General features: G+C 42.1%; 1 protein-coding gene across 1 annotated transcript in view; it reads right to left on the reverse strand.

Moving 5' to 3' along the window:
- Window positions 1-289: 289 nt before the first annotated feature.
- RNF4 (ring finger protein 4) overlaps window positions 290-13,970 on the reverse strand; it is a 201,557-nt gene continuing 187,876 nt past the window's right edge. The window contains exon 9 of the mRNA XM_069205866.1: window positions 290-10,755. Coding sequence (XP_069061967.1) covers window positions 10,606-10,755 — 150 coding nt within the window. The 3' untranslated portion in view covers window positions 290-10,605. The remainder of the gene's footprint in view (window positions 10,756-13,970) is intronic.

Raw genomic sequence — 13,970 nt, forward strand, 5'->3', positions numbered from 1 at the left:
ATAAGTCTGCCATGGTCCCCAGGCAATCAAAACAAGCCAAATCTAAATTACCATACACAGCAGATATAAATACACAAAAAGAGTCATCACAGATCACTGAACCTAATCAAGTGTTTTGTGACCTTCAACTTATAGTACTGATCTGTTTGACAAAAGGAACCCACACTGGCTGATATTAGAAAGTAACTCATCTCACTTGATAAAGGGTAACAAGCCGTCCTGATCCTTCTTGATTGCTCGGGGTCTATTACAACATAAACTTTAACACACTGCTGCTTAGACTACAAGATTAGTCTGGGAAAACGTTTTTTTTATTGCCGAAACGCTGCTGCTGTATGCATGATTTATCAGTTTACAATACATGTAAAAATAAAAAAATAAAAATAAATCAGAAGAACTCACTGTTACAGATATTGTAAATTAATACCCAGTATTAAAATCGGGTATTTGCAGTAGTGGTTGCATACACAAAAATCTTCCATTTAATTTCTCTTTTTCATAATCCTTCAGTATCCTAGTTAACCATTCATTATACATTGAGGGTTTAACCTCCTTCCAATAGGATATAATTATGGAACACGCTACCAAAATAGTTATAAACTACTGAACTCTTTTATTCCTAGTGCCTATCCTCAACCGTCTCAAGCTGCCCAACAGAAGTGATCTGGTGTAAGATTAATACCCACAAAGCTTATCATGATGACACTGTACACCATACTCCTTATTCATCCAGCAATACCAAATCATATGCACTCAAGTCCCTGTTGCAATACATCTTGAGCAACTATTAAAAATATTAACTTCCCATTTGTACATTTGACTGGGGGTGTAAAATAACAACTATTGTGCATATATGTGCACAAGTTTAAAATTGAGTACTCTCTGTGCATTTTAAACGAGAACCTGTCTTTCCATTCAGTATGGTACAAATGAATATCGGTTTCTTTAATCTACCAGCAAATTTCGTACTTGTTAACATAGGCAACCATGGGCGATGAAAAGTTAGTAAATTGAAAGGTGATGAGCCGATTGTCTTCTTTCCTTGCTTCTTAATATGAGTTTCTTGAAGAGAAACCAGAGTATTCTTACTGGCAGGCATCTGACATTTCTTCTAGCTGTCCACCCAATGCTCCTTCCCCTGCCAACCTAGCTCCTGCCAATCCACACATTCCCTACCTGCTACTTCCTCCCACCGAACTGAATTTCACCTGTTTTTTTTTTTTTTTTTTTTAAAGGGGGGGGGGGGGACTTGGGGGTGTGTGTGTGTGTCTCTTTAAACTGTATCAGCTATCACTGTCTCAGCTCCTTAATCTGTAACCAAGGCTCACAGGAACTCTCTGGACCAACACAATCCTCTTCACTCGGTGGTGCCCCCTAGTTTTTATCTCTCTTAGAGTTTGTATTTAACTGCAACCAAACTATTAGGCTATCAAATCCAATCTGAGATGTACAGTAACAACTAAATGTATAATCACATTTAAAAAGATACAATGAGCTTATCTGACCATTTCCAAAGCTAAATGAGAGAACGCCTCCAGTCAGAGAATCTTTAAGACATGGGCAGGGTAGACTTTAGGCCGGGGCTCCCTTATAGAACCAGCTCTGTTCTGCAGAGAGTCTTGCCCTGATTACCTTGAGTAATTCCTAGACAAATTGTGGTAATTATCATTTCCCTTTAACTTATTTAATGTGGGTGATGCGTGAAAGCCTATTATGTACATTTTGCAGAGACATGCAGTTTGTTTTGTGAAAAAAAAAGTGTTTTTTTTTTTTAAGAACAAAATAGGACATCACGTATGAAAAATGGAAAGGCATCACAGAGATTGCTGTAAAATTAGTGAGCTGCTGCTGTAGTAAATATTGAAAATATAAGTCATCATTCCTGAAAACTAGATGTAAACATTTAAAATTTGGATGAGCATGCCTGTGCTCTGTCAGTGACCTGGCCAAACAGGGCATCAAAGAGCTGAAATTGGACCATAAATTCATGCTGTTGTGAACAGGGGCCCCCAAAATCCGTTTGGCCCAGGGCAAAATGTTGAAATCCTAATCTTGAAGGGATGCAGCCACATCATACCCACACTGGAAGCACTCCATGTGCTTCCCATGGCATTCCAGATCAAATTCATATGTACTGCATTATCCGCAAGACTTGCTGCAGTGAAGAGCTGTCATAGCTACACTAGCCAGCCTTCACGTATGCTCCTGAGCCTCAACTCATTACATTAAATGAAATACACCAACATAACTCAGGGGTTGCAAGACTCTGAAATCAGGAATGCCCTGGATCTCAGTCTTCAAGCTGAGCTATTTTTAGGTCTACTGTTTGTTTATCCCCCTTCTTTATTCCGTTTACTTAACCAGACAAAGACTGGTCCAAGGCTGGGAATGAAGTTGGCCAAAACTTGGTTCAGCTGTGAATCAAGGGGCATGAATAAAAATGTTTCTAGCTTACGCGTTAAGAATTTTCAATTCTATTAAGGACACGGAGGCGAGGATTATGCTCTCTTTCTTTACTGCCCAAAAACAGCAGCCAATCAATATACAGAAAACAAAAAACTACACATCCCATGATGTCATTAATGCCATGTCACATGGCCCAATTACCAACCATGACCTTTGTCCATATAAGGCATGACCCCAAATGTCACTACCTCTTTCTTTGTGAAGTCAGATAATCCACACAGGACCGGAGGCTCAGATTATGCTAGTTCAAAGCTGACCCATTACAACAGAAGCAACATCTACCACAGGTTTGTGATAAAATTTACGAAATGTAGATTCAGATGACCAGTCTGCTGCCTTCATGATGTCCTCTAATCTAGACCCCAATGCATATGTTTTAGAGGCCATGGCTCCTTTAACTGAATGTGCTCCAAATAGACTGGTATTTATACCTGCTTCTCCCATCAACCATCTCATCCATCTTGAAAGAGTTGCTGAGGAAACTGGTTTAAATGGTTTCTGTAAAGAAATCAATAACTGTCCAGCCGCAGCCTGCCTAAATTCTTCAGTAACCATCTCAATCTTTTAAACGTTGTACTACACAAAGTTTTGAGTTCTCAGGATACATTGGATAAGTTACTGACCTGCAATTGGTCTTCTGGAAATACTAAAAGTAACACCTTCAGGGGAGTAAGTTCTTCCCGATAAGTCTAAGGCCTTGACGCAGGAAACTCTTTTACATGAAACCAGACATAACAACATAGTTAATTTGCCCAAAGTTGTTTACAAGATAAATACTTATTAGCCGGCCAGGCATCTAAAAAATTTTAAGATTATATTAACATCCCACAAGACCGAATCTTGTTTGAGGAGGGTTGGCTAATCGAATACCCCTCAATAGTTTACATATGAGTGGATGTTCACCTACTGGTTTACCATCAATGTGGTTACGACCAGCAGAAATGGCTGACCTGAAGTTATTAATAGTCCTACACGCTAAACCTGAAGAAGCCATTTCAGCAAGAAAGTTAACAATCAGTTCAACATTGGACTCCATGGGATTGATATCCCTTCCCATGCACCAACCATTCCTTCTGCGCCATGCTGAAGCATATCTTTTGTGGGTACCAGATGCCCAAGCTTGTTCAATGAAATGCGCAGCTTGTCGCTAAAGGCCTGGGGAATTCCATCTCGACCCAGAACCATCCTTGCCATCAAAGTCAAAGTCAACTTCCCTGATAAGATCATTTGATGTTGAAGGCCTTCCGGACTCAATAGAAGATTCAGACGAGGAAGAATGAGCAACGGGCGAGCACAAGCCAGCTGAAGAGCAATAGGGAACCAGGGTTGAGACCGCCAAAAAGGTGTCACCAGGATCAGGTCTGTTTTCTGTCTCTGAACCTGAGACAGGACCCTGGGAATTAGTAAAAATGGAGGAAAAGCATAACCCTGAAAGAGGGACCAGTTCTGCAGGAACGCATCTGTCGCTAAAGATAGAGGGTCCGGGCGCCAGCTGAAGAATTTTGTTATCTGAGCATTGAGCCGAGATGCAAATAGATCTATTTCACAAGGGCCCCATTCCTTGACAATCTGTTGAAAAATCATCGGATCCAGTTTCTAATCGCTGGAATCCGTTAGATATCTGGAATTCCAGTCCCCAACAGAGTTCTGGGCTCCTGGGAGGTATTCTGCTAAGACAACCAGACGATGGTTCAGACAACAGTGCCAGAAATCCTTGGCAATCTCCGCCAGAATCCTGGACCTCGTCCCCCCCAGTTTGTTGACATATCGAACTGCTGAAATGTTGTCCATTCTCCAAAGAATGCAGCAGTCCGTTTTCTGGGGAGAAAGACTGGATGGCAAAAGAGCCTGCTAGGAGCTCCAGACAATTGATATGGAGACTTTGTTCCATCTGTGACCAACGTCCTCCTGTCACTACAGACCCGCAGCGGGCTCCCCAACCCCACTGACTGGCGTCTGACTCGATCACTACTTCTGGGTGAGACCCAAAGATGGCCCTGCCAATCCAGGCTTCCATGTGTTCGAGCCACCAATGTATCTCTTCCCTGACCTCTGTGGTTAATGGAATCATCTCTGAATAACTCAGGCCCTGTTGTAGGTGTCTGATCTTTAGTCTCTGTAGAGCACGATAATGAAGAGGGGCTGGGAAGACTGCCTGAATAGATGAAGCTAGTAGTCCCACTAGTCTGGCAATGTTCCGCAGAGAGATTGTCGGCTTGGATAAGGCTGATCTCAGTTCCCTCTTGATATTGCAAATCTTTTGTGATGGAAGGACTAGAAGTGATTGAACTGAGTCTATATTGAATCCCAAAAACTCTATTGTTTGAGTCGGATTCAATAACGACTTCTGCACATTGATAAGGAAACCCAAATCCTGTAAAAGACTGATGGTCCAGTTCATATGCCTCAGAAGAGCATGGGTATCCTGAGCCATTAAAAAGATGTCGTCCAGGTAGCTAATCAATCTTACTCCCTTGGATCTCAAACACTCTACTACTGGTCTCAACAGCTTCGTGAAGCCCCAGGGGGCCGAGGACAGGCCGGGTGGAAGGGCTTTGAATTCCAAACAATGACCCTTTCAAAGAAACTGAAGAAATCTCCTGTGAGGGGGAAAGACTGGTATTGACAGGTAAGCATCTTTTAGGTCCAAGCGGACCATCCAGTCTCCTTCTAATAGAATATCCCTCAACATGTGGATCCCTTCCATCTTTAAGTGTCTGTACACGATCCAAAATTGAAATCTTTTAGATTTAAAACTAGTCCCTGACCCCCACCTTTTTTGTCCACCACAAATATGGGAGTGCAAAATCCTGAGGGATGCAGAACTGAATAATCTACTGCTCCTTTGTCTATTAATGCTTGGACTTCCAGGTCTATGAACATCCGATCTGCGAGGGCAAAATTCATTTAAATAGAAGGGAACAGTTAGGTTGGAGTACTGATAAACTCCAGGTGAAAACTTAAAACGGTCTGGAGAATCCAGGGGTCCACTGAGATTTTTTTCCAGTTGTCTGCAAACAAAGCCACTCTGCCCCCAAGGGTAACCTGAGAATGAGGAATAATGCTTACCAGAATAGGCAACTTCTTGGATTGCTCCTTGTTGACCTCTACGTTGTCTGCGGAATCTGGGCCGACCTCCTCTGAAGCAAGTGGGGTAGAACGTAGAGTCGGATTGGTCTCCATGCCAACCACCCCTTCCTCTGGGGTAATAGTTTTGGGGACTAGAAAAGGAACCTCGGCTGGGCATTCATCCTCCAAAACGACCGGCCCTGGTAAAAAGGCAACGCTTAAAAACTTTAAGAGACATTCATGCCTTATCTAGAGAAGAGAAGGTAAAACAGAATTTGGCTAACTTATGAAAAAGGGTCCAAATAGAAGCCCGTCCGCCGCTGGGCCTGCTTCAGATGAGGCCAGGTCTACTAATATCAGATCAATGCGCATAAGGACGGATTTCCTTCGCTCTGTAGATATAGCGCAGTTAATGTTGCCCAAATGGCTCTCTGAGCCCAGCCCATCAATACATCAGTGTCCACTGGAGTGCCAGATTCTTTAGCAAGAACAGCCATATCCAGAATTTTCGTTAACGGTCCAGTTAAATCCAGAAGCTTGTCTTGGCAGAGACTCCAAGATCTATCTAGACCTTTTTTAGGGTCCTTTGCGAATTTTCTCATAAAGGTGACCGTGGTAGGATCACTATCAGGAGTGTCAGACACCTTATTGTCTAAATGTGGTCTAGGGCATTCTGCACGAAGTCGAGAGTGAACCTCCTTGTCAAAACTCCATCTCAGATTAGAATGAACATATTGTGCCACCTCGGCAGACGGAAGCCAATTAGACGATCTAGGATGTACTATTTCAGTTGGGTCAAAATCTAAAACTTGAAAAACAGGGGTTTGTTTCTTAGGCTTTTTACTGGGACCAGGAGCCTCCGAATCATCGGAGTCCTGGGCTGAGAAATCATTATCTGAAGACGAAGGCGAGAACGATTAGTCCTTTCTAGAACTATAATTATGTTCTGCCACACGCTTTTTGCGCAATTTTTCAAAATCAGCATGAAAGTCCCCTGAGGGACCATCTGCGCTTTCCAAATTTTTTGTCTTAGACTTTACCTTATGTCTAGCCCCTTTGAGGAGGAATGGTGTCTGGCCAGGGAGCCAGCCCTGTGATTGAGCGTATTGAAATAGTTGGCCCAAAAAAGGTCCTAACGCTCTGACTAATGCATCATTCACGGACTGTCGAATCCAGAGCCTCCACTAGATTAACCTCTAGTTGGTTGTCAATGTCCTCAGGATAATATCCTGCTTCTTGCTCATTCCATTGAGCCATAACGTTTCAGTAGTTCTAAATGACAATACAAATCAATATGTATTTGAATCAATTAACAGGGGGAGTGTAAAAACCCCTTTCAGGCAAGTTGTAATGCCCAGATAAGCTGTGGAGGGAGCTGCCTGAAAGACACTCTAGGCAGAGGCTTGATGTATTTTACAACCCATGCTCTAACAACGCTGGGCGTCAGGGAGCAAATTCAGGGTAGAGGAAACAAACTGAAATTGTAGCGCGCGCTATCTCCTGCAGAAATGAAGCTGGAATGATCGGCTCGTGAAAAGCAGTGTGCACACGAGGCAAAAAAACAGAAAAAACAGACTACGCGTAAGGCGCGCCTAACTCTCCCCCTCCACTTAAATGAAAAAATTAATGGGCACTATGCTAAATCAGCAAAAAGCCGATAAACACAAGTAAAGATTTAGCGTCGCTGGACACTCGTAATTACAGAAGCATTTCACATGTACAAAGTTTAAGAAATATAAGAATGTAAAGTAAAGAAAGAGGAAGTGACATTTGGGGTCATGCCTTATATGGACGAAGGTCGTGGTTGGTGATTGGGCCATGTGATATGGCATTATTGGCATCATGGGATGTGTAGTTTTTTGTTTACTGTATATTGATTGGCTGCTGTTTTTGGGCAGTAAAGAAAGAGATAGAATAATCGGAGCCTCCGGTCCTCACATAGAATTGGAGTGAAGCAAAGGGTCTTACACTTGCACTGTTGGACACAGAAGTTCAGTCGGGTTAGATAGACCTGGGGAATGAGTCCACTGCAGGCAGGAGAAAAGTCATCCCCACTTTTAGAGAGCAGTCTATCCTACTCACCCTTCTGCTGTGCAAGTAACAAATCACTGTCTCAGGTTCCAGAGGTGTTGTGCATTGAGACCCATTCAACTGCATTACCAGCTTTCAGTAGAAAATATGAAGAAACCAAGTAAAAGGTGACATCCATCGAGCCAGAACTATACCTGGTGATGAAGCAACTTTTACTAAATAGTATTGTCACACTCCACTCAAACCCACTCCACTCGAGAAGTGGGAGACAGACATGAAGATGCTATGATACAAGAAGCTGCAGATCTCACTAATAGTGAAATGCCTTGATAGGATTCCTAGAGAGCTTCCACAAGAACGTAGATAGGATTGAGAACAAGAAGACTGCAGACAAGCAGAGACTGAAGGACATGTGGAACAAAGTTAGGTGAACAGAAGCACCCAGAATTGTCCTGGAGAAGAGAACAATGTCTTTGGAGTGTACATATGCCAAACAAATCCAATGAACCTTTAGACACTTTCCAGAACTGTGCAGTCACTTCTACTGTTAACCTTGTTGATTCAGTGGAAAAGCATGAAAATGCAGTGAGGCTGCTGAACGTACACCTGATTGGGCGAGATGACATGGAGGATGGAACAAAAGTTAGGAGTCGTATCAAGGTTTATTTATGCAGTGGGATGGAACTTTGTTGTGGTATTCTGCTGAGGGTTGCAAGAAGTGTTATTGTCTACTCAAAAGGAGTAAACTTGATGGTCAAATGGAAAGGTGATGTGTGGTGGTAAAGGATTATTTATTTGTTTCCTAATTTATGCCAGGATGAATACAATGAAAGCACAAAAGGAGTGTTGGCACTTGGGCCTTAGTCAGCATACCTTTTCCAAACCAGTTTATGGTAGGCAATGGGAAAAATCTTCACTGTTTGGTGATGGAGAGGAAACTATTGCATACTTCAGAGTTCCCTTAAGGCAGCCACTGACATTTCACGATTTGTGTATTTTCTCTCTCCTTTAAAAGTGGTTCCTAACAGCTGTCACTATATTTGGTATACAATTTTTGTCTCTATGTTTAGTGTATAACTTTTTAGGGCTGTGGCAGGGTCGATAATAGTCATTGTGATGTTTCTATCCTAGTCTTAGAAAGCCATCATGCTACTTCTCGAATCCTCTCTAGGAGAACTTGTTTTATGTATGGCTACTTTTGCTGATTTTTTTACAGCTGTCTTGCCACCAACGGATGAACATGTTTGCGTCTAAGTAATTGTGATGTGAGATTTTCTTTCTTTCTGAAAATCCATAAAAGTATTAAAAAAAAAAAAATCCCAGTGCAGGAGAATGAGCAATTATTTATCATCTGTCATAAATTTAGAGGGCTGGACTTTACAGGCAATTTGACACAAGTATTTAAAAGTCTGGACCATAATGGTGCATGGCAGTTACTAAAATTGAATTACTAAATTAAGTGTTAAGAAATCAACACCTTCAGAGGTCCTCAACTAAAGATGAAGATAAGGAGGATCCTGTTTTGATAAATGTTAGAGCATCCTTATCAACTAATTGAATTCAGTCTTATGATCCTCTTCAAGATTCAAGTTTGATAGATTAGTATGGGTCTAACAGAATCAACATCTGTAAGAGGGAATCGTTTGATAAATCAGAAGGCTTTGAATCCCTGTACAACAGGAATGGGTAAAGCTCCAGAATTTTTAAAAGCAGTAATGAACTTGACTTGGATATGAAACTCAACTTAACAGGGTGTAACAAAAATATATTTGGGGATTTGAAAAGAAGAGTTGGACTGGCCTTGATGTGTTAAACTCCTATTTAAAAAAAAAAAAAAAAAAAAAAAAACAACAACAACTAAAAAAAAAATCACCTCCAGAGATTGATAATCTGTGTCTTAGCGGAGGAGATTAAACACACTGAGAATCAGAGGTATTTCATAGTAACAAAAGCAAGGTTTGTATCCAGCTAACAGAGTGAAATATTACAGAAGACAGTTTGAATTTAAGGATGCTCTACTGCCTCCCTAAAAATGGCGGACTGTAAGGTACTTAAATAACTTGCATTCTACGCCTATTCTTAGGTAAAAATAGAATACACATGATCAAATCCTACACGAAAGGAGAAGCAGAACTTTGTGACAGCTTTCTAATCTACTCTACAAAAGGAGACAATCTAAGAATCCTACTAGAAACAGACTGCTTTCAACATGCAGTTATCCTTTAAGGTCCAAACTTAATTGGGGCTAGCCACGATCACTTAAATTACAGCCAGGCTCTCCCTAACCGAATAATTGCACCCAATGGAGGGTTGGCTGACTTCCTAATGGATATTTTAACGAAGCGTATCAACATTTACTGTAAAGCAAGCAGGTAGTACGTTATTTGAACCATGATCACAGATCTCAAATGATGGTGACTTGCACAAATTATATCCTCTACAATTTAGATGCTTCGACATAAACCAGAACAAGCAAGCATTTCAATTAATATTAGGCCAGAGGCTTGTATTAAAAGCACTAAGTGCATAAACACTGGATAATTTACAAGCCCCACAATGTTTTATTTCCACCTTAAAATTCGTTTTGGCTGAAGTTTTAAGCGGCGATTTTCACAATACCTAGAGCAAAAAAAAAAAACTAAACAAAAAAACATGAGAAATGTACTTTTACAGCACTCCTTTAGAAACATGTAAAATGAGTTTTGCCACATCTTGTCATTCAGCTTTTTCTTAAGTCGTATATCCACACACAAGTGCACTTTCAAAATTGCTGTGTAAAATAAATAGTGTCAATTCATGAAGATGTTAAGATTCATAGCCCTAGGAGGAATTCAATTTAAACAGAAATCCCATAGTACAGCAATTTCCATTTAGATGAAACCATTTACTCCATCAATTATGTCAGGTCTTGTAGTATAAATTCTATGTTTTTGTAGGTGAACAAAGATAAACCACCAGTTCTGGCAAATTGTTTAGTTGAGGCGGAGGAATGGAAATCCTCTAATAAATTGTCCAAAAAGGGAGATGCCAGAGCCTCATTCAGATGTATATTGGATGATACTGTTTGTGAGTTAGTTTCTTTCTGCATGTTGGGCAAGTGCTGCTGTTTTTCATAGCATCACGGAGACACTGGCTGCAGAAGACATGTCCACATTTTGTTGCCACAATAACTCGTCCACTCTGTATGATCTACATTTAAGAAAAAGAAGCATAAATGTAATTAGAAGAAGCATAACAAAATTACTCATTTATTATAGGATACATAATAAAAAACTTTCAAGGGGAGAAGTTGATAAACTTCATCAAAATCCTGAGGAGGCCTTGTTGGCCCATAATGCATGTTGTTAATTAAGTATTTTTAACATCACATGTTTATTTTGGTGTAGTTGTATGAAAGGACAATGTGACCCTGTAAGCATCAGTTTGTGGCATGTAGTGGTGCAGACTCACATGCTGTGCATACTCCTGCCATCTAGTGTTGGGCTCGGACATGTGCATGTTTATTTTCTTGAAAGTCTTTCAAGACACAAGATATAATGACCAGTTATGCACATGGGTATTGGCTCCACACGAATGAGGAGGCTATAGATGCAGAATAGCGATACAGCAAAGATGACCATGTCAAGGAATATTAAAGATGAAAGAAGAAATATCTGTAAATTGAAAGGCTTCTAATGAGGAGGGTGGGAGCATGGAATCTACAGCACTACATACCACGAACAAAGGCTTACAGAGTAAGTAATATTTTCTGTTTGTGGACTATGTAGCTGTAGATAATCGTGCCGTGAATTGAATGTAAAGCAGCCCTGCCTTGAGAGAGTGGCTAGCCTGAGGATGTCGCAGAAGTCTGAAAAAATGTGCAAGACAGCCTGGCCAACTCTAGCTTGTCGTTGAGCTAAAACATCCACATAGCTTTGTTTATGAAACAGTGTGGGGAGTCGACTAAGTAGGTGCTTTGCAGATGTCAGCTGTAGGAATAGCACCCACAAAAACTCTTTATTTACAGGTTGAGTGGGGTCTGAGAGGGACCGGCAAAAGTCTTTTGGCATAACAGGTCTGTAGGCATTTGACCAACCAGCATGCTATACATGCTTTAGAGAGAGCACACCCTTTGTGTGGTTTGGAGAAAGAGGCAAATGTCTGTTGTGTCTTACAGAAGGGCTGACTCTGGATGTGGGAAGAACACAAAGATACGTAGTTTAATTAAGGTGGAAACTAGAGACCACTTTAGGAAGGAAATTTGAGGTTGTCCTGAGAACTACTCGTTCTTGTGCTAGGAAGAAGGGTTCTTCCAGAGTAAGACCCTGAAGCTCACTGACGCCTGAGGAAAGTGATAGCTACCAGAAAAGCTTCCGTCCAGGGAAAACTGTAAGATGCAAGAGTGGAATTGTTCAAAAGGAGGGCCTCTACATCTTGTTAGAACAACACTGAAGTTCCACAGAGGGGCAAGTAGCAAACTTGGTGAGATAAGGCTTTTGAGTCCCTCCATAAAAGCTATGATAGCAAACCCTGAAAGGGAAAGTGTGTTTTCACTTTTGATATTATGCTGCAACAGAAGTTAAATGAAGCCTGATAGAAGTGTAAGAAAGGCCTGATGTCTACGAGTGGAGCACATAACATAATATCTTGGACTGACGCCTGGAGAGGGTCAATATGTCTAGGAAGACCATAGCGCACAAATCTTTTTTATTTGCCTGCATAGCAGGCTCTGGTTGTGCACCTGTGTCTCTTTAGGAATAATAATACATTCTGAAGGCAGACTGAGGTACCCAAACTCTAGGACTTCAGTGGCCAAAACACAAGATTTAGCTGTTTGAGGTGCCTAATTGTGCCCGGATTCTGTGAGCGAAGATCTGGGCGCTTGGGCAGCTTCTTGTATGAGGTATTAGCAAGCTGGTGGAGAAGGTGAACCAGGGCTGCCTGGCCCAGGTTGGAGCTAGATGAGAGTAGAGGTTGTTTGCTGAAGCCTGTGAACCACAAATGGAAGAAGTGGAAAAGCGTAGTCAAATATCCTTAACCAGTTCATCCATAGTGCACTGCCCATAACTGTGAATCTGGAGGCTAAGTTTGGGCATTTTGGGTTTTCTGCTGTTGCAAAGATGCAGGGAAATCCCCAAAGGTAGAAGCACTGAAGTAGGTGGACTACGATAGTCCAATGTAAAATGCCCTAGGCTAGAGCGGACAACTGTACGGAGTGAGTGTGCCTTTTTGATGTTTGTCCCAACAAGTATTACTTTATGTTGGATGCGAGCGATGGCTAGCAATTCCTGCAGTTAATGTGGAGACCCGGTTGACTGGACGTCCACACCCCTTGAATGGTCCATTTATCCCCCCCCCGTGGAAGAGGAGTCAGTTGTGATAGTCATTTGTGGCTCTGTGTCAGAAAAAGGCCAGCCTTGCAACAGGCTGTTGGCATTCCACCATTGCAGAGAGAGGAGTAGGCCCAAGATCAACAGTAGATCCTCCCAATGACACTGTGCTTCTGACCCCTGTGCTGCAAGCACGCCTGCAACGGATGCATGTTTAACCTGACATAGGACGTGAGACTATAACAGTAGAGGAGGCCTTCATGCTGAGGAGGAGCATGACGTTTCTGAAAGTTAACTGATGATCTGGCTGAAAAAGGGGGAGAACAATGAGAATGCTTGGACCCAAGGGCCTGGTTATGCTTTTCCTGTGACAGTTAAGTACAGCCCATAGGAAGGGCTGGACCTGAAGGTGTAAGCCAATCCTCTAAGTAAACAAAGACGTGGGCATCATTCCTTTTGAGGTGAGCGGCTACCACAGCAAGACATTTTGTAAACTCCCTGGGAGCTGTGGTCACCTCGATTGGCGGCAATTTGAATCAATAATTCCGACCACTTACAACAAAATGGATGAACAAGCGATGTGCAGGGTGTGGAAGTAGGTATCCTTCAGGTCAAGGACAGTTGTGAAGTCACCTTGCTGTATTAGAGAAATGCCATCCTAGAGTGTTACAATATTGTAGAGTTCTACAGGATGTACTTGTTGAGGTACAGAGGCTGAGAATAGGCCTTACTGACTTGTCCTTCTTGGGAATGAGGAAGTATAGGGAGTTTACCCCTTTGCTGTGAGTTGTGGCAGCATGGGTTCTACGTCCCACTTGCCAAGTGGCAAGTTAATCTCCTCATGAAGCAGACACTGATATTTCCGAGGACAGGTGTTAAATGGTCAGGATGGGTGGGTGGGGTGTAAGGAAGTCACTGTTTTGCAGGTGTAACCCTTTCAGGGGCTGAGCCCCTGTCCCTGCCTCTGCCATTGTCACCCTCCCCTGTAATAACTCAGTGTGTCTGTTACTGCCTGAGGAAATAAATTAATGCCTTGGGGGTAGTATTCCGTGCCCCCTCACTCCGTCTGTAAGGTACTCATGGCCTTAGCCGTCT

Source organism: Pleurodeles waltl, chromosome 1_2 (assembly GCF_031143425.1).
Source record: "Pleurodeles waltl isolate 20211129_DDA chromosome 1_2, aPleWal1.hap1.20221129, whole genome shotgun sequence".
NCBI classification, from domain to species: Eukaryota; Metazoa; Chordata; class Amphibia; order Caudata; family Salamandridae; genus Pleurodeles; species Pleurodeles waltl.